The sequence below is a fragment of the Balaenoptera borealis genome (assembly GCF_965194805.1).
Source record: "Balaenoptera borealis genome assembly, chromosome: 3".
Classification (NCBI taxonomy): Eukaryota; Metazoa; Chordata; class Mammalia; order Artiodactyla; family Balaenopteridae; genus Balaenoptera; species Balaenoptera borealis.
This window is the reverse complement of record NC_138866.1, coordinates 45,780,212-45,805,091: the sequence shown is the minus strand read 5'-3', so window position 1 is coordinate 45,805,091 and position 24,880 is coordinate 45,780,212. Positions and strand designations below refer to the sequence as shown.

Here is a 24,880-nt window from a genome sequence, read left to right as displayed (position 1 = left end):
GCGCACCAGCCCCGGTGCAAGGCGCCCTCCGGTGGCCGGAGTCCGCCATGCACTTGTATTGTCTGTATAGAGGATTAATTTATTTTGCCTACTTCGCTCCTTTATTCTTTGAACAATTATTCATTGACTGAGTGCCAGTATGTTCCAGGTATTGTGCTTCTCCTTTGAGATACAAAGGTGAGTAAAATAGTACTAGCACGGAAAGAAGTTAGTATAGTGCCGGAAATGAATACGTAAATAAATCATTACAGCATTATTACCCTGTTAACGGAAGTCTGCAGAATGTTATGAAAGGTCAGAGCAGGGCGCCGAGCCCACCCTGGAGCGTTCAGGGAAGGATTCCTGGAATAGATGTTTCTTAAACTGAGGCTTACATGATGAGTAGAAGTTGTCCAGGCAAAGAGACGGTAGGATCAGCCGTCCAAGCAGAGGGTTCAACGTGAGCAAAGGCACAGAGATGAAAGAAAGAAAAAAATTTCGGTGTCTTAGGTGAAACCACCTAAGCAGTTCTAAATTAGTGGACAAGACAGTGCTGAGAGTTAGGGATCATCAAGGGTTTAGATCATAGAAGGCCTTATATGCCTGGTTAAGGAGCTCAGACTTCATATCCCATAAGCCCATGTTTTTCAATCCCTTTTGCTCTCCACACACAATTAGACTTTTTCATTACAACACAGCAGAACATCATACACACGTGGAATTATAGAGACATGGACATCTGGATACAGAGACAAAGAAATACAGATATAACAAACAAAAATTTCACAAAACTAAATATCCACGAGTACTTGCCATTCTATTCTTTTCTGCTGTCTTGTTTTTGGAGGGTTTTTTGTTTTGTTTAGTTTTTTTGTTTGTTTCTTTTTAAATTATTCTTAGGTGGTTTTTATTTGTTTTTTTAACATCTTTATTGGGGTATAATTGCTTTACAATGGGGTGTTAGTTTCTGCTGTACAACAAAGTGAATCAGCTATACATATACATATATCCCCATATCTCCTCCCTCTTGCGCCTGCCTCCCACCCTCCCTATCCCACCCCTCTAGGTGGACACAAAGCACCAAGCTGATCTCCCTGTGCTATGTTGCTGCTTCCCACTAGCTATCTGTTTTACATTTGGTAGTGTATATATGTGCATGCCACTCTCTCACTTCATCCCAGCTCACCCTTCCCCCTCCGGGTGTCCTCAAATCCATTCTCTACGTCAGCATCGTTATTCTTGTCCTGCCCCTAGGTTCTTCAGAAACTTTTTTTTTTTTTTAGATTCTATATATATGTGTTAGCATACGGTATTTGTTTTTCTCTTTCTGACTTACTTCACTCTGTATGACAGACTATGTCCATCCACCTCACTACAAATAACTCAATTTTGTTTCTTTTTATGGCTGAGTAATATTCCATTGTATATATGTGCCACATCTTATTGATCCATTCATCTGTCAATGGACACTTAGGTTGCTTCCATGTCCTGGCTATTGTAAATAGAGCTGCAATGAACATTGTGGTACATGACTCTTTTTGAATTATGGGTTTCTCAGGGTATATGCCCAGTAGTGGGATTGCTGGTATGGTCGTATGGTAGGTCTATTTTTAGTTTCTTAAGGAACCTCCATACTGTTCTCCATAGTGGCTGTATCAATTAACATTCCCACCAACAGTGCAAGCGGGTTCCCTTTTCTCCACACCCTCTCCAGCATTTATTGTTTGTAGATTTTTTGATGATGGCCATTCTGACTGGTCTGAGGTGATACCTCATTGTAGTTTTGATTTGCATTTCTCTAATGATTAGTGATGTTGAGCATCCTTTCATGTGTTTGTTGGCAATCTGTATATCTTCTTTGGAGAAATGTCTATTTAGGTCTTCTGCCCATTTTTGGACTGGGTTGTTTGTTTTTTTGATATTGAGCTGCATGAGCTGCTTGTATATTTTGGAGATTAATCCTTCATCAATTGCTTCATTTGCAAATATTTTCTCCCATTCTGAGGGTTGTCTTTTCATCTTGTTTATGGTTTCCTTTGCTGTGCAAAAGCTTTTAAGTTTCATTAGGTCCCATTTGTTTATTTTTGTTTTTATTTCTATTTCTCTAAGAGGTGGGTCAAAAAGGATCTTGCTGTGATTTATGTCATAGAGTGTTCTGCCTGTGTTCTCCTCTAATAAGAGTTTTATAGTGTCTGGCCTTACATTTAGGTCTTTAATCCATTTTGAGTTTATTTTTGTGTATGGTGTTAGGGAGTGTTCTAAATTCATTCTTTTACATGTAGCTGTCCAGTTTACCCAGCACCACTTATTGAAGAGGCTGTCTTTTCTCTATTGTATATTCTTGCCTCCTTTATCAAAAATAAAGTGACCATATATGTGTGGGTTTATGTCTGAGCTTTCTGTTCTGTTCCATTGATCTATATTTTTGTTTTTGTGCCAGTATCATACTGTCTTGATTACTGTAGCTTTGTAGTATAGTCTGAAGTCAGGGAGCCTGATTCCTCCAGCTCCGTTTTTCTTTCTCAAGATTGCTTTGGCTATTTGGGGTCTTTTGTGTTTGCATACAAATTGTGAAATTTTTTGTTGTAGTTCTGTGAAAAATGCCATTGGTAGTTTGATAGGGATTGCATTGAATCTGTAGATTGCTTTGGGTAGTATAGTCATTTTCACAATACTGATTCTTCCAATCCAAGAACGTGATATATCTCTCCATCTGTTTGTATCATCTTTAATTTCTTTCATCAGTGTCTTGAAGTTTTCTGCATACAGGTCTTTTGTCTCCTTAGGTAGGTTTATTCCTAAGTACTTTATTCTTTTTGCTGCAGTGGTAAATGGGAGTGTTTCCTTAATTTCTCTTTCATATTTTTCATCATTAGTGTATAGGAATGCAAGAGATTTCTGTGCATTAATTTTGTATCCTGCTACTTTACAAAATTCATTGATTAGCTCTAATAGTTTTCTGGTAGCATCTTTAGGATTCTCTATGTATAGTATCATGTCATCTGCAAACAGTGACAGTTTTACTTCTTTTCTGATTTGAATTCCTTTTATTTCTTTTTCTTCTCTGATTGCTGTGGCTAAAACTTCCAAAACTATGTTTAATAATAGTGGTGAGAGTGGACAGCCTTGTCTTGTTCCTGATCTTAGTGGAAATGGTTTCCATTTTCACCATTGAGAATGATGTTGGCTGTGGGTTTGTCATATATGGCCTTTATTATGTTGAGGTAAGTTCCCTCTATGCCTACTTTCTGCAGGGTTTTTATCATAAATGGGTGTTGAATTTTGTCAAAAGCTTTTTCTGCATCTACTGAGATAATCCTATGGTTTTTCTCCTTCAATTTGTTAATGTGGTGTATCACATTGATTGATTTGCGTATATTGAAGAATCCTTGCATTTCTAGGATAAACCCCACTTGATCATGGTGTTTGATCCTTTTAATGTGCTGTTGGATTCTGTTTGCTAGTATTTTGTTGAGGATTTTTGCATCTATGTTCATCAGTGATATTGGCCTGTAGTTTTCTTTCTTTGTGACATCTTTGTCTGGTTTTGGTACCAGGGTGATTGTGGCCTCGTAGAATGAGTTTGGGAGTGTTCCTCCCTCTGCTATATTTTGGAAGAGTTTGAGAAAGATAGGTGTTAGCTCTTCTCTAAATGTTTGATAGAATTTGCCTGTGAAGCCATATGGTCCTGGGCTTTTGTTTGTTGGCAGACTTTTAATCACAGTTTCAATTTCAGTGCTTGTGATTGATCTCTTTATATTTTCTATTTCTTCCTGGTTCAGCCTCGGAAAGTTGTGCTTTTCTAAGAATTTGTCCATTTCTTCCAGGTTATCCATTTTATTGGCATATAGTTGCTTGTGGTAATCTCTCATAATCCTTTGTATGTCTGCATGTCCATTGTTACTTCTCCTTTTTCATTTCTAATTCTATTGATTTGAGTCTTCTCCCTTGTTTTCCTGATGAATCTGGCTAATGGTTTATCAATTTTGTTTATCTTCTCAAAGAACCAGCTTTTAGTTTTATTGATCTTTGCTATTGTTTCCTTCATTTCTTCTTCATTTATTTCTGATGTGATCTTTATGATTTCTTTCCTTCTGCTAACTTTTTGGGGTTTTTTTGTTCTTCTTTCTCTAGTTGCTTTAGGTGTAAGGTTCGGTTGTTTATTTGAGATGTTTCCTGTTTCTTGAGGTAGGATTGTATTGCTATAAACTTCACTCTTAGAACTGCTTTGGCTGCATCCCATAGGTTTTGGGTCGTCATGTTTTCATTGTCTTTTGTTCCTAGGTATTTTTTTATTTCCTCTTTGATTTCTTCAGTGATCTCTTGGTTATTTAATAGTGTATTGTTTAACCTCCATGTGTTTGTATTTTTTACAGATTTTTCCCTGTAATTGATATCTAGTCTCATAGCATTGTGGTCAGAAAAGATACCTGATATGATTTCAATTTTCTTATATTTACCAAGGCTTGATTTGTGACCCAAGATATGATCTATCCTGGAGAATGTTCCATGAGCCCTTGAGAAGAAAGTGTATTCTGTTGTTTTTGGATGGAATGTGCTATAAATATCAATTAAGTCCATCTTGTTTAATGTATCATTTAAAGCGTTTGTCCTTATTTTTATTCATTTTGGATGATCTGTCCATTGGTGAAAGTGGCATGTTAAAGTCCCCTACTATGATTGTGTTACTGTCGATTTCCCCTTTTATGGCTGTTAGCATTTGCCTTATGTATTGAGGTTCTCCTATGTTGGGTGCATAAATGTTTACAATTGTTTATATCTTCTTCTTGGATTGATCCCTTGATCATTATGGAGTGTCCTTCTTTGTCTCTTGTAATAGTCTTTATGTTAAAGTCTATTTTGTCTGATATGAGAATTGTTACTCCAGCTTTCTTTTGATTTCCATTTGCAAGGAATCTCTTTTTCCATTCCCTCGCTTTCAGTTTGTATGTGTCCCTAGGTCTGAAGTGGTCTCTTGTAGACAGCATATATACGGGTCTTGTTTTTGTATCCATTCAGCCAGTTTATGTCTTTTGGTTGGAGCATTTAATCCATTTACATTTAAGGTAGTTATCGATATGTATGTTCCTATTACCATTTTCTTAATTGTTTTGAGTTTGTTATTGTAGGTCTTTTCCTTCTCTTGTGTTTCCTGCATAAAGAAGTTCCTTTAGCATTTGTTGTAAAGCTGGTTTGGTGGTGCTGAATTGTCTTAGCTTTCACTTGTCTGTAAAGGTTTTAATTCCTCCATCAAATCTGAATGAGATCCTTGCTGGGTAGAATAATCTTGGTTGTAGTTTTTTTCCCTTTCATCACTTTAAATGTGTCCTGCCACTCCCTTCTGGCTTGCAGAGTTTCTGCTGAAAGATCAGCTGTTAACCTTATGGTGATTCCCTTGTATGTTTTTTGTTGCTTTTCCCTGCTGTCTTGTTTTTAATGTTGGTTGTCACCCACAAAATTGGCTCACCACCTGCTAAATGATCGCTGCTGATGGAAATGGATATCACTGAAGGCTTTTAAGCAAGAGAGGGACATGTTTAGCTTTGTGCTAAAGATCGCTCACACCAGCAAACTGTATAGAGAATGGTTTAGAAGCAGTCTATCCAGTGCTGTCTGACAGAACTTTCTGCAATGGTGGAAATTGTCTTTATCAGCACTGTTCAATATAGTAGCCAAGAGCCACTTGTGACTATTGAGCACTTGCAATGTGGCTAGTATGACTGAGAAATTGACCTTTAAATTCTACTTATTTTAATTAATTAAAATTTAAAGAGCCAGGGCTTCCCTGGTGGCGCAGTGATTAAGAATCTGCCTGCTAATGCAGGGGACATGGGTTTGAGCCCTGGCCCAGGAAGATCCCACATGCCGCGGAGCAACTAAGCCCATGCGCCACAACTACTGAGCCTGTGCTCTAAAGCCCGCATGCCACAACTACTGAGCCCACTTGCCACAACTACTGAAGCCCGCATGCCTAGAACCCATGCTCCGCAACAAGAGAAGCCACCGCAATGAGAAGCCCGCACACTGCAACAAAGAGTAGACCCGCTCGCCGCAACCAGAGAAAGCCCGCACACAGCACGAAGACCCAATGCAGCCAAAAATTAAAATAAATAAAATAAATAAATTTATTAAAAAAAATTTAAAGAGCCACATGTGGCTAGTGGCTACCATATTGGATAGCCATGAGGATTATGTGGCACCTTTATGCAAATTACAAAGGTACTCTCTCCAGATAAACAGAGCTCCTGTACCAGTGCACAAGAATGCAGGCGATACTTCAGCCCCACTAACCTCCTTGGCCAGCCACCTTTTGCAGTATACAAACTGCTCAACTGGACGCGATGACCCCCATTAGAGAAGCATGAGACTGGAAGCAAGGAGCCCATAGCAATGATCCAGGCAAAAGTTGCTGTGGCTCTGACTAAAGCTGTGGAAGCTGGGAGAGAAAGGAGTGAATATATTTGATAATATTTAGGAGATAAGCTCAGTAGGACTTGATTGACTGTATGCAGTGGTGAGAGGAAGGAAGGCATCAAAGAAGACATATACAGTGCTACTGGCCACAGAAGCATGGCAAAATACAGCATTGGGCAATATTGTCCAGGGGAACTCATGATCTAATGAGGGCAGAGGCAGTTTCCTGATGTTGGGGGAAACAAGAGTTTACGTGGAATTGTCCAAGCCAAACCATGAGATCCAGCCACCTTCTTATAAATGAATCCCATCTACACTTTGGAAAATAATGTTTCATCACCATATACCTCGAGGTCCTACCTTTTGGCAAAAAGTTCCTCTCCAGCTTCACTTGTGTAAAAAATTAATAAACAGAAACCTGAATTAAATAGGGCTGGGAGACCAGCAAGGGAGCTCTCATGCCCTGTGATAACAGCAGAGCCCAAAAGGAAGATGAAAGACTCCTCCTCTTTCCTGGCAAGGACTCAGCCAATTAAAAGCCGTGGGCTCTTTGTTTGCCATAGTCCTCCCAACTTCCTTTTCCCCTCTATAGAAGTGTTCTTCTTCCCTTGCCATTTGGGGGACTTGCATGTGGATGCAGATCCCAAATCGCAATTCTCTACTGATCTGGAATAAACCCATCTTTGCTGGAGAAACATCTGGCAATCTATTTCAGGTCAATACTTGAAATGTATCTTTCCCTTGCCTGGTAACTATGTCCAGCACCTTATCACACAAAGGGGAACTGTCTCCCGAGGACTCACCCTCAGTTCTAGAAGGGACGACTCACCTGAGAAAGTAGAAAAAATGGGCGAGAGAAATTTTAAACTTCATTCAAGGGTAGCATTTTAGGTGTCTCGACAAAGGTTTATTCTACGTCAGATAGAATGCTGACTGATTCGCTCAGAAACTGGGGCAGTGTGAAGCTCCCTTTACATTTTACCAGAGCACACAGGTAAATTTTAGACCTGTGTAGTCTAATACAGGAGCCGTTAGTCACGCGTGGCTGTTTAAATTGATTAAAATTAAATAAAATTAAAAATTTGGTTCCTCAGCTACACTAGCCATATTTCAAGTGCTCAATAGCCTCATGTGGCTTCTGGCTACCCTATTGGACAACGTAGATAAAGACTATTTCCATCATCGCAGAAAGTTCTGTTGGACAGCACTGCTTCAGACAATATTACACAACTATAATCAGTTAGAAAATACACCGATTTTAATGAGGGCAAATGGCCAATTAGATGAACCAACCATAGACAAGGCAGTCGTCGAGGAAAAGAATGGGTTTACTTGACATTTTGGAGGACCATTATGAGCAGAAAGTGCAAACAATTCTCAGTATTTTTAAGAAGTTGCATTAACCCTTTTTAGCCCATGGGAGTAATCTTGTAGTAGATGGTGAATTAAGTTCCTGCTTCTAGTTACATATGTGGATGGGGCTGGATGATATTGCAAAGAAAGATTAATCCTATGCTCGCTCACTCACTCCCTCTCCCCCCCTTCACTTCTTCCCCCACTCAAATTTCCTTTGTTCAAGTTGTCTTTCCATCAGTTTGCCTCTACTCCCATGCCCTCAGCCCAGACAGCTAGGCGGAGATCAGCCACCAGAGAGCTGGAAAACAAAGCCCACAAATACAAAGCATGTAGTCTAAGAATTGGATCCAAAAAGTTCAGATACACACCTGAGAGGACTTTCCAGCCCCTTAGACTAGATGAAGAAAGCCAGTGCTGAGGAAGAGGGAAGAGGAGGCGCTGAGCAGTCAGGAGAACGTGAGCTCAAGCAAGCTGCAAGCTTCCCTGGGAACCAGCACCGCCTTGCCAAGCTCCAGCGAGCGCCTGGCAGCTGAGCTCAATTTGCCTTTCCGTTGGTGTCTGTTGAGAACTGCCATTCGACAGCAGGTCGTCTTCACACATCCATCTTCCAAGTGGGAGTGACGCTCACCACTCCGCTCGGCACCACATTCGGTCCCTGCCGAGGAGACGTTCCTCCTTCTTTGGCCCAGGAGGCTCGTAAACCACGCACCCTCTCCGTGGAGAGGGAATGAATAGGCTCCTCAAAGACACGGTGGTAACATAAAGGGAGAGTCCCAACACTACTGTGAATTTGTCCTCAACCAACTCAAGGTCTCCCACAGGCATGGAACATGTCATCCAGATGGAACAAGAGGGGAACATGTCATCCAGATGACATACACCATAAGGAACCTATGATGTTTTGGGAGGACCTGGGCCCTTACGTTGAGTAATGAGTACAGAAAATGGTAGGCCGGAGGTTCCCAATATTCCAGAAGAGGTTTGCATATCTGGGGGAAAATCAATTTCACCCGGTGATTGCGGGTGGCACATGGATCTGGAAATGTGTCTGAGATGTAAGCCTTGGAAAGAATAGCCGTGGAGCTGAGAAGAATGGGAGGTATAGCAGAAAGTATTGGTTGACCCTCACGCCACTCCCACTTCTTTCTTGTTGGCAGAGTTCAGAGTTTGTTCAAGGGTTCATGACCCTCATCCCATGTGCTTCAAGGAGGAGCCCTTCCCCAGCCCAGGGTTTTAGGAAAAGGCAGCTCCTGCCTTCCAGAGTGATGTCTGACTCCCAGCTGCTCTGTATGGGGCAGAGCTGATGGCTGTTTGTGTTATTTTCTGTTTACCACATACATTTCTAAATCATTGGGTTAAGGCTGCATACAACTTTTTTTTTTTGTGACTGCTCCATATCTTAGTTCCCCGACCAGGGAGCCAACCCACACCCCCTGCAGTGGAAGCCCGGAGTCTTAACCACTGGACCACCAGGGAAGTCCCTATATACAAATAGCATCAGGCTGTCCAGCAGGATGTGGTTTCTCACATCAGGTGGCTGTGTTATCCACCTTGCCCTTTGCCCTAGGAGTGCCTGTTATACAACCATTAGGAGAGGAATCAATGTACAAAAATGACTCAACAATCTCATGTGTGCAAAATATCTCTTTACTGGTATTCTTTTTTTAATGTGTGCCTTTTTTATATAAAGCCACATGAAGGTAAAATTTTTAAATGGTGAAAAACACAGATCTTAAGTGTATAAGGAGTTTCAGTACATGCACGCACGCATGTAACAACGACCCGCAAACAAGATAGAGAACTTGGCCATCACCCCACAAAGTTCCCTCATGGCCCACCCCCAGAGGCAACTACCGTCCTGCTTCCTAGTAACACAGATTAGCTTCATCTGTTCTTGAACTTCATTAAATGGAATCCTGTGATATGTATTCTTTGTGTCTGGCTGTTTGGGCTCAGCATAATATTTGGGGGTTTTCTTTGAGACTGTTCCACAGTTCTTTTTTTTTTGGCTGCATTGGGTCTTTGCTGCTGTGCGTGGGCTTTCTCTAGCTGTGGCGAGTGGGGGCTACTCTTCATTGCGGTGTGTGGGCTTCTCATTGCAGTGGCTTCTCTTGTTGCAGAGCACATGCTCTAGGTGCGTGGGCTTCAGTAGTTGTGGCACGTGGGCTCAGTAGTTGTGGCTCGTGGGATCTAGAGCGCAGGCTCAGTAGTTGTGGCGCACAGGCTTAGTTGCTCTGCGGCATGTGGGATCTGCCCGGACCATGGCTCGAACCTGTGTCCCCTGCATTGGCAGGCGATTCTTAACCACTGCGCCACCAGGGAAGTCCCAAGTTTACAACTTTAAAAGAACTCATTTTCCTCCAGTTCTATTGCACCAGCTCCATTTGTTTCTCAGAGAGAGCCCCAGGTGAGTAGAACAGTAACGAGATTCCACCTCTCACATCCAAGATTATAAGGACTCTCCTTTGGAAGCTGGGCCGCATCCTGGCCAGGCCAGGCCGGGGCAGGTGTCAGCTTGGACACGCACCACGTTGCAGTGCACTGGGCTGTTTGCAGTGCTGTGGGCAGGGCTGAAGGAAACTAACAAGGGGGCGTGCAGTACACTGCAGCCGGAAATAGCCAGGAGCCGCTACCACCCCCAGGCCAAAAAGGTGGTAATAGGAACTGAATCTGAATTCATAATGAGAGTGGCTATGAGGCAGGAAGGACTAAGATGATTCATGAGTAAAGGGAAGTCTAACTGGTTTTGAGCAAGCCAAAGTGGTGAGATTGAGAAAAGGCTAATAGAGTCCATGGTCAGGCAGTTCAACTGCAGCAACAGTGGAATAGGCAGAGAAGTGCTTTATTACCCTAATGGAAGAGGATCAACAAACTTCTGCATTTGACGTGAAAACCAGAAAATTCAGTCTTGCAGGTCGAGCTAGGTGCTTCCAGTTCCTGGGCCATATTCCAGTCTCAATGACACTCACCTCTTCAACCATCCCTGGGTCAGGTACTTCTGACTGGGAGCAGTTGGGAGGAATCTCACGATTAATCCCATGACTAGAGATGGACTAAAATGAATACCCAGCAGCTTCAACAAGGAATGTGTGCCACCAATATGGAAAAAAAAAAAATTTGATACCACTTCACTGAGAAAAATAAAAGAACTAACTGAAAGAGCTTCCTTGATTGAAGTTTAAAACGATGTCATTTTCTCCCAAATTAATTTATGTTACCATGATTGTAATCAAAATGAGATTTTGAACATTATTTTAAAATTCACCTTAAAGAATACTTGAAAATACCAAATAAATATTTGAAAACAAAGGAAGATGAAAAGAAATTAGCTTTATGAGATTTGAAAACATTTTACAAAGCAGTAATAATTATAAGTATGATTGAGGCACAAAAATCAACAAACATATCAATATCTTAGAATAATTATTCCAGAAAAAGACCCAATTCCACATAATAATTGAATGCTTTTTAAAGAAGGCATCCCAAATTATTGGAAAAAATATTTTTCGTGATGTTAAAACCTTTGTCGAGGTATATTAATAATTTAAATTCTCTCTTGATACCATATAATTAGGTAAATTCAAGGTTAGCCATTTAAAATAAAGGAACGCATAGATCAGAACGTCAGATCTCCGGGCGTGGCTGTACTTTTTAAACTAAAACCAGTCTGTTACATCTTACACGCACACACACAAAAACCCACCCAATCAACAGAGTCAATTACAAAATAAATAAAAATTTCAATATATAGAAAAACACCAAAATAAAGAAGAAAACTGAAATACTCTCAGTTTAAAAAAAAAGACAAAGGATGAATAAGTACACTGAAAACTCTCTAAAAATGAACTCTAAAACCCCCAGTTGATAAATGGACAAAGGGTAGGATCACACAGTTTACAGTTGTAGTTGATTAACAAACATATGAGAAAATAAACTCTAGTATCAAAGAAAAAGCCAATTTAAAAATAAAGATTACCATTTTGGTAAATCAAATTAGGTAGTACTTTAAATAAATGAAAGTATTTGGTATCGGCAAGGCTCCCTTGTCCATAGCTTCTCAGTATAATAACCCTGTTGAAAATAATCCAAAACATGGAAAAGCCTTTTGCACAAAAATATCTCTAGCAACAGTATTGGAAACCACCAAAATACCCAACAATAAAAGAATTGTTATGTAAACCGTGACATATGCACTCAGAAAAATATTATAAAATTATCTAATTATGTTTATAAATAGTTCCTTTTTAAATGGAGAATGTATAATTACATTACTCATGAAATTGGATACATACCATATACAATTATCTTTTTAAAATACATGGGAAATGATTGAAAGGAAACTAATATATATTAAAATGCTTTTTCCAGCTTTATTGAGATATTATTGACTTATATGTAAGTTTAAGGTGTACAACATGATGATTTGATACACATACATTGCAAAGTGATTATCACAGTAAGGTTAGTTAACACCTTTATCACCTCACATAATTACCATTTTTTTGGTGTGGTGATAACATTTAAGATTTACTCTCTTAACAGTACAACAATATATCAAAACATTCAAGTACATAATACAGTACTGTTAATTACAGTCACCGTGCTGTACATTAGATCCCCAGAACTTAGTCATCTTATAGCTGGTAGCTGGTATCCTTTGATCAGCATCTCCCCGTTCCCCCCCACCCCACCCCACCCCCAGCCCTTGGCAACTAACTTTCTACTCTCTATTTCTATGAGTTCAGCTGTTGTAGATTCCACACATAAGTGAGATCATACAGTATTTGTCTTTCTCTGTCTGACTTGCTTCACTTAGCATAATGCCCTCAAGGTCCATTCATATTGTTGCAAAAGATAGAATTTCCTTCTTTTTTATGGCTGAATAATATTACTCTGTGTGTGTGTTTGTGTGTGTGACATTTTCTTTATCCATTCATCCATCAATGGACACTTAGGTGGTTTCCATGTCTTGGCTGTTATAAATAATGCTGCAATGAACATGGGGATGTAGATATCTCTTTAGGAAAGTAATTTCATTCCCTTTGGATAAATACACAGAAGTAGGATTGCTGAATCTTACAGTAGTTCTACTTTTAATTTTTTGAGGAACCTCCATACTGTTTTCCATAGTAGCTATACCCATTTACATTTCCACCACCACTACACAAGGGTTCCCTTTTTTCCACTTCCTTGACAATGCTTGTTATCTCTGTCTTTTTGATGATAGCCATTCTAACAGGTACAAGGTCATATCTCATTGTGGTTTTGATCTACATTTACCAGATGATTAGTAATGTTGAGCATCTTTTCTTGTACCTATTGGCCATTTGTGTGTCTTCTTTGGAGAAATGTCTTTCAAGTCCTTTGCCCAATTTTTAATAGAATTGTTTGAGGTTTTTTGCTACTGAGTTGTATGAGTTCCTTATATTGGTTATTAATATATATATTGGTTATTAATCCCTTCTCAGATAGATGGTTTGCAAATATTTTCTCCCATTCTGTAGGTTGCCATTTCATTTTGCTGATTGTTTCTTTTGCTGTGCAGAAGCTTTTCACTTGATGTAGTTCCTCTTGTTTATTTTTGCTTTTGTTGCTTGCACTTTTGGTGCCATATCCAAAAAATTGTTGCCAAGAGCCAATGTCAAGGAGCTTTTTCTCTATGTTTTCTTCTAGGAGTTTTATAGTTTCAGGTCTTACATTTAAGTCTTTAATCCATTTTGAGTTAATTTTGTGAGTGGTGTAAGATAGGGGTCCAATTTCATTCTTCTGCATGTGAATATCCAGTTTTCCCAACACCATTTATTGAAGAAACTATCCTGTCCTCACTGAGTATTTTTGGCTCTCTTGTCAAATATTAGTTGACTATATATGCATGGGTTTATTTCTGGGCTCTTGATTCTGTTCCATTGGTCTATGTGTCTGTTTTTATGCTGGTACTATACTATTTTGAATACTATGGCTTAGTGATAAAGTTTGAAATAAGGAATGTGATGCCACCAACTTTGTTCTTCTTTCTCAGGATTGCTTTGGCTCTTTGGAATCTTCTGTAGTTCTATATGAGTTTCAGGATTGTTTTTATTTCTATTTCTATGAAAAATACCGTTGGAATTTTGATAGAGATTGCATTAAATCCATAGATGTCTTTGGGTAGTATGGACATTTTAACAATATTAATTCCTCTGATCCATGAACATGGGATATGTTTCCACTTACTTGTGTCTTCTTCAGTTTCTTTCATCAATGTCTTAATAGTTTTTCAGTGGACAGCTCTTTTACCCCCTTGGTTAAATTTATTCCTAAGTATTTTATTGTTTTTGATGCTACTGTAAATGGGGTTGTTTTCTTTTTTTTAGATAATTTATTTTTAGTGAATTGAAATGCAACTGAATTTTGTATCTTGGTTTTGTATCCTGCAATTTTACTGAATTCCTTCATTAGTTCTAACAGTTTTTTTGTAGAGTCTTTAGGGTTTTCTATGTTTAAGTTCATATCATCTGCAAACAGAGACAATTTTACTTCTTCCTTTCCAATTTGGATGCCTTTTATTTCTTTTTCTTGCCTAATTGCTCTGGCTAGAACAATCAGTCTCAAACAGTCAGCTAGGCTCTTCCAAATAAGGCAACTGCTTAAGTACGTATAACCAGTCAAATAATTTCCTTGTTTTGCTTCAGCCTCTATTCTATAAAAGCCTTTCCCTTAGAAAGCTCCTAATCACTTTCAGTTTCATGCTGCCTGATTTGAATCACCATTTGCTCAAATAAACTCTTGTCAATTTTAACGTGCCTCTGTTTATCTTTTAATGGGAATATGGAATCCACTTCATATTCCTCACTGGGAACTGATCTGGAGTTTGTTCTAGACTTACAGGGTTCCAGGTTTACAGGTGGTCAAGGATATCACTTCCAGGCAGCCTGGGAACAATGGCAAACTTTGGAGATCTCAGAAAAAGAGAGGTACTTGCACGTTAAGAGATAATGCAGATGAAACTGGAGAAGAGCCACCAATCCTTGGTTCCTGGGCTTACATGAGATGATAAGGGCAATTCAAGGGAGAAAGAAAGCATTAGAATAGCCTTGCCACCTTTTAGGAAATCTCCAGATAGAAGTTAACCCGTTGGCATTTGTAGTCTTATAGCTCTAGTTTAGTTGATCATAGAGCAAGGACAACAACCTCCTATTAATCAACACCTCCTATTACATCTATCTAAGTAAAACATGCCACACAGAACAGAACATTCACGATTTAAAAGCTCATATCTAGGGACTTCCCTGCTGGTGCAGTGGTTAAGAATCCGCCTGCCAATGCAGGGAACATGGGTTTGATCCCTGGTCTGGGAAGATCCCACATGCCACGGAGCAACTAAGCCCATGTGCCACAACTACTGAGCCTGTGCTCTAGAGCCCGTGAGCCACAACTACTGAGCCCACGTGCCACAACAACTGAAGCCCACATGCCTAGAGCCCATGCTCCGCAACAAGAGAAGCCACCACAATGAGAAGCCCGTGCATCGCAACGAAGAGTAGCCCCCGCACACCGCAACTAGAGAAAGCCCGCGCACCCAGAGAAGACCCAATGCACCCAAAAAATAAATAAATAAAATAAAATAAAAGCTCATATCTACAAACTACATGAAGAGCTAGTACTGAAAGTATGTCATGGTGAGATTTTGTTTGGAGATTCTTCTCTAGAATAGAAAACAGGTTTAAAGAGAAAATATCAATATGTATACAAATACAAATATTGCTGGCAACTATGATTGTGTATGTATCATATAAATTAAGCCTATACCTAATTTGTACCAAATAAATAATGGGAAATAATTTTCCTCAAACTGAAGAATATGAATCTCCAGATTCAAATGGTCCATCAGATATCTAGCACAATGAATGAAACCAGATCCATACCAAGTCTCATCACAGAGACATTTCACAACACCAGAAATAAGAAGATCCCAAAAGCTTCCTGAGAGGAGAAAAATGTAATTTATGAAAGAATTGGAGTCCAACAGGCATCAGACTTCTTAACAGCACATTGAAGGTAGAAGGTGGAGGAGCAATGACCTTAAAATTCTGAGGGAAATTGATTTCCATCCTAGAATTTAATACCCAGAAAAGAGATGGCACTCTAAATTCAAATAATTTGAGGGGGTTTTGAAAAAGGGCTATTACTAAAGAGTGGGAAGGGATGCTGGAGTCCTCAGAGCTTTGCTGTTCCCATCACCAGGCCCAAGGATGAAGAGGAGGTGGGGGTTACCAGGATTCAGAAAAAGCAGATCATGTAGAGAGAACTACCTTGAGTGCAGGAATGACTTTCAGTGGAGGGCCATAACCTGCGGAAGAAGCCCTAATGGAGTGATGGAGGGAATAAATACCCTCTCCTCACCCCCTATCCTTCTTAGAGATTGGCTGAAATCAAAAATAAACCAGAAGGCAAAGGAGCCAGTTGATATAGTTTCTAAACATCAGCCTCCTTGAGGGCAGAGACAAGGGTGGAGAAGGGCAGAGAGTGGGTCTGGAGAAGCAAACCAAAAATATCTGGCACACCAGCCAAACCACAGATTAACTGTGAGTATGGAGGAAAAACATTTTCAGAAACACAAAAGCTCTCCTCCCATGTGCCATGAGCCTCAACGTAATAAGTTAACAAGACAGGGAACACATGGGATCCAACCGAGGGGCTCCAACTAAGGAGCAAGAGGGGGAAACTTCAGGATGACATCTGGCTTCATACCTATAGAGCATCCAGTGTGTGTGCAGATTTAGAGGGAAGATGGGAGGCAGGGAAGTAGGGCACCAAGGAGAAAAAGGGAACTGACAGCTTTTCCTATGTGCTGAAGTATTGGGAAGAATTGCTCTAGACATTTTATTAATCTCTTGGGGTATTTGGGCAAAAAATAGCAATGAATACATTAAAAACTAAGAAAATGGGGGAAAATGATACTTATTAATCCAGTAAAACAAAATTTGTAGAAAGAGTAATCATGAAGAAACCCCCAAAAGACATCTAAAAATCTGAAAGATGACCCCTAGGAAAGAATCATTGTTTGAATACTTGTCCCACTCTTGGAACCACAGCCAGTTGGTGTTAAATAAAGAAGCAATGACATCCAGAAGCAAGTAACCTACTCACCAGCAGTACGGGATGGATGCTCAAAGAAAGAAACCCCTCCAGGAGAACAGAGTCAGCTTGCCCTGGGCAGGTGCATTAGCTAACATCTTTCCTGGTCCTTCTTCCCCATCCCCACGCCAGGGGGATAAGTGAGAGTGGCAGTGCAAGGGGACTGAGGACGGGCGCTCCCCACCACCGCCAGCCACAAGTTTAGCCTGTGCTGATGGGGAGAAAAGGTTTGAATCAAATCTGAGACGGAATTTTTAAGAGGAACAGAACTGAATCTTAGTAACAGAAAAGGCACTTTTAACAACTAAGCGACTGACGTGTTATGGAAATATATCATTAAGGAAGCTTTCTAACCAGAGGGAAAAAGAGAGGCTTGACAAGGAACAGAGGTAACAGTTTTAAAAAAAACAACCAAAAAGTTGTTATAATATTCCGTTTGAGAATCCTTCATCAGACCAGTTACATAAATTAGAAAAATATCAGATGGTGGTTAAGAGCTACGCAGAGAATGAGAACAGATGGGATGTGGGGATCAATGTGTTGCCACCTTAGGAAGGATGATAGGAAAGCCTCTGAGCGGCACCATTTAAGCTCAGTTCAGAATAAAGGAGCCAGCCACAGGAATATTGCAGGGCATGGGATGAGGGGTGTGCAGAGGGGAGAGTGGGCAATCTTCCCAGGAAGAAGCTACAGCTAGTGAGAAAGACTGAGCTTGCTGTTGGAGGAACAAAAATAAGGCAGCTTGGCTCAGGTGTAGTGGGCTAGAATAGGACAAAATGAGATCAGAGAGGTATGCAGGGCTAGATCTAGATGGCAGAACGAGAGAGTTGTACCGTCCCTGACGGCAGCAAGGCAAAGACACGTGTTTCTTGCAGGCCCTGCTCAAAATGCCAGACTGGAGAAACAAAGGGAGGGTAACAGAGTTGACTGCTAGAAGCCAAGACCTGGGAGGGACGGTTGTAAAGTCACCAGCCATAGGGGGCACGACCTGAGTCAAGGGTCTTGCAGCCAAAGCCCCCACTGGGGGAATTGGCAAGGAACCCATGAAATCATTCCATGGGGGAAAAGAGTTGGTATTTGACACTGGCCACGCCAGAGGACACCAACTCCAGGTTACATCTGTACCAGGTTAATAAGTCTTTTCCTGCTCCCTTATGTTGCCCCTTTCCTCCAATCCCCAAGGGCCCAAAGACAACTAGAGAATGGAGGAGCAAAGCAGGGCAATAATGCGGGACAGGCCACACCCCACGTCGCACGGTGGGTTTCCCAGCCTGAAACAAGCTTGAAGGAGGTGGAGTAGAGGAAAGGGAGATGGGAGGGAGGGAGCTTTAAAGAAAGTAAGATGTTGAAGTTCTGACATTAGACTAGACTGGAATTTGTATTACCTGAAAAACTGCACATAATTCCATAATTCTTAAGAGCGACCAGAAAAGCTATGGAGCCGGAGAATTCCTCCAGAGACAAGAAAAGAGATAACCAAAAATGGCACTGGATTTCTCGGAGTGGTAGACCTTTTCTACCTTTTGCTTAGAGTTAGGCGCTTAGTTGGCATTTCTGGAGCCATACTGCCATCAAGCAGAGATTGTTTCTGTCAGAGCAGTTACCAGGTCTCAAGGGATGGAGACAGCCACAGGGCTGGAAGGAACTGGCCCTGTGGGGACTGCCGGCAGTGGGGGGTGGGTGTTTTGTCCTGAGGGTGCACCTGGGCGATGGGCTCCTGGCCGTAAAGTGTGTGTGTGTGTGTGTGTTTTAAGATGCTATATTTAGTCCAACAAACAGCAGACTTCATGGTTTAAATGGCATTTGAGATGCTTTTTGAAGATCACTGATTTTGGCAGGCGGCAGCAGCTTGGGGAAAAGGTGTTTCTGTTGGTGGGGGATAGGGCCAGGGCATGTTTGTATAAAAGCTGGGCTGGAGATAGTGTAAATGTAGGGAATAGGGGCAGATGAAACCAGAGGTAGCACTGGGGTTAGGTACTTTACGCAAGTGAACAGACATGTCCATATTGACTTAAGTAATGGAGGGAGGGTTTCTAGTAAGGACAGACACGCAGAGGAACCCAGAAAAAGCTGACCAACCAACCAGGCCTCAGAAAGAGGGGGACTCTGAAGAGTGGCCCTGGATCAAAGGAGGCTCTAGGAACCTAGAAGCCAGGAGGGTGGCCCTTCAATTCAGGGCTCCATCTTTAACATGATTCAGCTGCTCACTGCACACCTGCTTCATTCTATACCTCCCCAGCTGCCATCTTCTTTCCCTCTGCTCTGTAGGTTGCACTTGGCCTCTTCTCCATCTAATAGCGTTCTTCCAAGTTCAGCTCCCACTGCTAACGGCCTCATTCAAGAGAATGAGATCATCGTCCCAATATCAGGAATTGAACTATAATTGAATTGTACCTCTTTATAAAGTAACAAGACTGACACTGGGAAAGCAATTGGCCCAGCTCAGTGTTTGGTACCAGTTAGGCAACATCTTAGAGGCTGGTGGCCCTTGGGAGAGATCCTGTGTGTACTGACGATGGGGAGGGAGCTGCAGACAGGAAAGTACAGCCATGTGGGACAAATCATGGCTGCCTAAAGGCTTGCCCCTTCAGCAAGGAGCAGTGGCAGGGGTATTTCTACCTAACAAAGGTCTGTGGTGTATTGGGATCTGCCATTCATTACAGGTAAGGAATAGGTCACAATACTGCAGGACTTAATTCCAGGGTAACAGAATCTATACTCAACTGTGTAGGTAACAGTGTCTAGAAACCACCGCCCCCCCCCCTCGGTGACACACACACACACACACACACACACACACACACACACACACACACACACACACACACACGGCCTTCCCCCTGCTTTGTCAGGGCACCACAAGGTGGCTTTTGGATGCAACCTAGACATTCTGCTTTTTCTTTCCTGTAATTGGAAAAGAGGGTTACCTCAGCAGGGAGCTTTCATGTAGCCTAGGGGCAGATCTCAAGCAAAGGATGAGAGAACTCCCTGATGCTCAGCGATAAGATCTTTCATCTAAATGGCTTCCCAACATAGCTAAAAATACACCCCACAAGGAGAGAGTATCCACTCAGGGTGCGCCCTCATGCAAATGAGAGTGGGCCCTCACTGAGGGTAAGTGATTAGAAATGCTTTTTGCTGCTGAAAACTGAAAAGGACAAAAAGACAGTGAAGGTGAAAAAATTTAGGAGCTGGCCGTTTGAGTAGCTAAATGGCTAAATTTGAGAAATAAGGAAGATGTTTCTTCTGGCCAATTCTCCTTGTGAGATTCTTGAATTAGGAAGGCAAAAATAGCTCCTTTCACAACTGTAAACAAACTGTGACTACTACATAGTCAATCACAAGAAGTATATGGTAAAGTCTAAATACTATGTAAGTACTGTTGATTTGTATTCATTCAATAGATACCCACGACACACAAACCATGGACAGTAGTCTGTGATATAGGCAGAATGGGTCTTTAACGGACGTTTAATAAATGGTGATAAACTATATTCAATAAAAGATCCTTCAATTTAATTTGATTTCTTACAAAATACACAGATCCTCTAACTTAGTCTTCCCTTTGAAAGCAAGGGTTCATCATTTGAAATAATGCCCTCTGCCCCTACAAACAAACCATTTTAGTATCAGACCAAGTTTTAGAAATTTTTATAATCTCGTTATATTTTCCCTCCCCCCTTCCTACTTTTGCCAAGTGATCCGCTTACTTTGCCTCTTGGTTTTTCCAGATAAAGTAAACAACTGAATCTGTGTGGTTCACACAGATGCCACAATTGAGCCAGGCAGGTAACAGTAACTCCAAAAGGGAAAGAAGGCGAGTAAACAATGAAAAGCTAGAAGTCCTTTCATGTTAACATTTTATTTAAACCAGTACAAGCACCATGCTTAACAGAAGACTGTCCAAAATAAACATGCAATACGAACTCGCACAGACTGAAACCACAGCTTCAGAAGTTGTGCCAGCTGTTGATTTTGTTAAACGATGACAGGAAACTGTTAAAATTCACAAGACTAAACCATTAATGTTTCAAGCCTCCTGAATGAGATTACATTGGACCACCTAAATCAGTGGGAACTACCCTGGCATGTTAGTGATCTCAAACAATATTCAAGTAATTACACATGTATGAACTATACTCCAAAAAGCAAGAAAACACAGTTTCTATCACAACCTTAATGTAGTTGTTTTAAATATCATAGGAAGATGATCACTGATTTGAGATGTCAAATGGCATAATAAGAAACAAGTTTCTCAAGAATATTCAACTTGGGAGCACTGATGTTAAGTGGCCTAAAAGAGTTACATTTTTCCAGAAATACAAAATAAGATTTGTCCAGAAATGTTGAGACACTTCTTCACATAAGTTGTAAAGGCTCAAATTCTGTAGATTCCAGTATTATCAGTCTATTGAACAAACAGGGAAAGCAACCGTACTAAGAATATTTGAATTGATAGATTACGAGTTACTCTCTACTTCCACCAAATATCAGCATTGAAACTCTTATGAAAATATCTTTTCATCACTAGTCCACGTTATGGATTAATGACATTGCTCGTGTTTTAAGGTAGTCCAGACATATTTTTAAGAACGCCTTCCTTACTATCTATATGAGTGGGGAACAAAGACAGCCAAATTTAATTTGGCAATAAACTCCTTTAACTGGAAAATTTTTAAAGTGTCAGACCAGGATACAGTTTATGGCTACGTTCGACTCCTGAAAATAGGAGACAAAAAGGGAGAGAAAAGTGCTGACGTTTTGCTACAAAGATCATTTAGTAATGACAATACAAAATTCAGCAACACCCTCTTAAACAAGAGTATGTTTAACTGCACTAGGCATTTAGTAAACTTTTTAGAAATAGACAATTTGAACATTTATTTTAGAAGTCAATTGAACAAAAACAGCCAGTCAAACAACTTTTTTCCTAACATAATTGCTTCAATACCAGAACAAAGTGAATACTATTCAAAACTCTTTGACATTTTGGAATTTCAGCATAGTAACCTGAGAACAGTTTTCTTCATATGTCATTTATGTTGCCACAAAAACCATATAAAAACATGCTGTGATTACGAGTCAGTTCTATTTTGACAACATTAGATGCTATGCAGAACTTATACAAGGCCAACAATTTCAAAACTAATGGTGACTTAGAAGACCATGAAGGAGGTTCCCAGGAAAAAAGCTGCTGCCAAAAAGGAAAGATTAAGTTTGAAGGCTGAATGGGAATGGCTGTACCAGAAATGGAATGTAAAAACTGGAATTACAAAATCTGGAGTTACTATCAGGGAGAAGGCAGAAAAAGAGATTAAATAGGAAATATACTTAGAACAATGCAAAATTTGGTTAGATGAAAGGGAAATATATATAAAAAACAGAGAACACTCTAGGACAAGGAATCTATAACTCTCCCTATAGGACCAAGGAAGTGAAAAAAATGTTCTACTGATCCCCTAACCTCATCTATTGTCTTGCAAAAATATATGTTATCGATAAGGAGTCAGACAAGCTCAGAAAAGCATGGTTTATCACAGCTCTTTGTCCCTGTTAGAGAACAGGGGAACTGAGAGTTCTGTGTATGGAGGTCAATATTATCTGACATTATGGAGGACCTTCCAATTAAATTAAAAAAACAACAACAAAAAAAACACCTAAAATGTGAAAGACAAAATAAGGAACCTCACTAAAAAATACATTCTTGCAGCCCTAGATTCTCTTATTGCTGTGAGCCTGATGAAACAAAATCTCATTTCCTTCATTCAAAAACATTAGAAGAAGTGTCCAGTCACTTGGATTACATCTGCATTTCTGTAGAATTATAAGCATTATTCTCCAATATCAAAATAGCTGTTTAAAGAATTCTTAAACTTCCTGGGTGAAGTTCTCTCTCTCTGGAAATTGGAATAAAGAACCTTTCCCATTCCTTAACCAAAACAAATACCCCCTCTAGCACTTCCTCATCTCCAACTAACTTCCTATTGCTTCCTGTTTTTTAGATTAGTGAAGCCAAACAGTGTTGCAATAGAAGATTCAATATTGTGAAAATTCCAACTATCTTCACCTCTTTATTAAAGTTGGCACAGAAACCTTAAAAAAATGCAAAGCACATATGAATGGGAGATACGCCAACATAAAAAAAAAAAGCCTTTGCTAGTTCTGAAATGATTAAGATATTCTTAACATAAGAATTCACTCACCAAATCTGGGTAGTCTTTAGAGTCTCAAGACCTTTTGTCAAATTAATGTCAAGATAATCTTAAACAGTTACTCATATGTTTTTAAAGTACACTATATATCAGAATCCTTGCTTTAAAAATGCCAAGGATGCCATCATCTAACAAGACAGGTGTCCAGTTTAGAATATCTTCTCACATTTAGGATGTAAGATGAGATTTCTATTGATGTGTTAATGTTATTAACTATGGCCAAGGTTTTAAGATAACCATTTTTTTTTCCTATGGCACAAAACTAATCACAAATATGCCCCAAATTATAACTCTCAACTGCCATATATTCACCAATGCAAGTAGATAGCTGGAATTTTTAAAATATCAAGTTGATTTTATTACAAATTTCAGATACACATATTAGAAAATTGTTTTACTTGGACCCTTTACAAAAGTATTAATTTCACCAAATCTGGAATACTGGCAGTGTAAAAGTCTTAAACTAAACTTAAAGCTAACAAATCAAAGGCACAGTATTAACACATGTAAAATAACTAGTATTCACAGGACAACATTAAGAGGTGCTTTATAAATAAAGTGTTATTAACCTAGATTCAAAACTATCTAGAAATGACACAACCAGGAATGAGGCCTTTAATTAGTTACAATCCATCAATTTCTAAGACTAAAATGCTATTTTCCATAAGAAGAGAACCTAATAGTCATAACTTTATTATAAAATCTAACTTCCAGACCTTAAGAACAAGCGATTGATGAAAAGTTTCTGGACTTGATTAAAAGGATACAGAAAATTAAGAAGGCATGGAATTGATGAAAAAAATGCTTGTAATGCAGATTATACTATAGTAAGTTATTATTCATGGCTCAAAATTGGGTCACTCAAGTCTTTTATCCCAAATTGATTTCAAAGATTTGACAAGTGATAATATGCTATTTTCATATATAAACTAATATCCAGTATTTGTCAAAAGGAGGCAACTGTTGTCTATCACAATCTAATACCCACTTTCCAATGGTGTCTGTAAATAGTAACAAATTCTAAACCGTAAGTTATAGAAATTAGTCACAAGAGTGCAAAAAGTCCCTGGAGAGAAAGTAGTCCACCTAACAATTACAAATATAAGGAAACACTTTACAAAGTTTCATTACTATGAAGATGATTTCCCCTTTGTTCAAACTTTGAACAAATGAAGAATTTTTCTTTACTGCAGGTAACAAACTGTAAATAACAGTGCATTTTTAGGCATAAATAAGTATTTATGTCTGGTTCCAGTATGGTCAGGTTAATACATAAATACTTTAGAAACACAGAAGTTCACATTAGTGGAAAAATCCAAGTTTCTCACGTAACCATTCTTCAGTTAGGTCTTCGGTATTTCTTATTTCAAATACCTTAAGAAAAAAATCAAATATTTTGTATAATTGAGTATTAAATACCAAATTCTCCTTCCTTTCATGTTGGTCATGACTTAATCTGTGTAAATTAGATATACCTTTATGTTTCTTTAAGTGCTAGGGCCTCAGTTACCAAAGTTTAGCAATCAAGACAGCATAAAATCAAAACTCTTAAAAGCACAAATCTACAAATGTTCTAAAAGAGTAGTTTTGTAAATATTACCCACTAAAAGAGAGAGCCAAGTATACACACTTAAAATCAATCCAGTTAGGAACTGGCAGGACCTGTGCTGATCCTCCACAGGTGGAGGAAATACCAGCTGTTTTTATAAGTACAGATTAGTGGTCCACAGCCACAAATCTCTAGCCAGAATCTGAACACACACAGGCCCAAAGTATAACGGCTATAAAAAGACAATGTAATA

At 39.7% G+C, this 24,880-nt stretch overlaps 1 protein-coding gene and 1 long non-coding RNA gene across 3 annotated transcripts in view; one reads left to right on the top strand and one right to left on the bottom strand.

The window, feature by feature from the left end:
• Positions 1-47: 47 nt before the first annotated feature.
• On the top strand, positions 48-23,084 carry LOC309626219. Its single transcript, XR_014243041.1, has 2 exons — positions 48-177; positions 7,973-23,084. It is a non-coding gene; the product is annotated as an uncharacterized lncRNA (long non-coding RNA).
• Positions 20,713-24,880, bottom strand: part of GMFB (glia maturation factor beta) — a 14,242-nt gene continuing 10,074 nt past the window's right edge. For both annotated transcript variants that reach the window (XM_082386753.1, XM_082386754.1), the window contains exon 7: positions 20,713-24,452. In XM_082386753.1, coding sequence (XP_082242879.1) covers positions 24,381-24,452 — 72 coding nt within the window. In that variant the 3' untranslated portion in view covers positions 20,713-24,380. The remainder of the gene's footprint in view (positions 24,453-24,880) is intronic.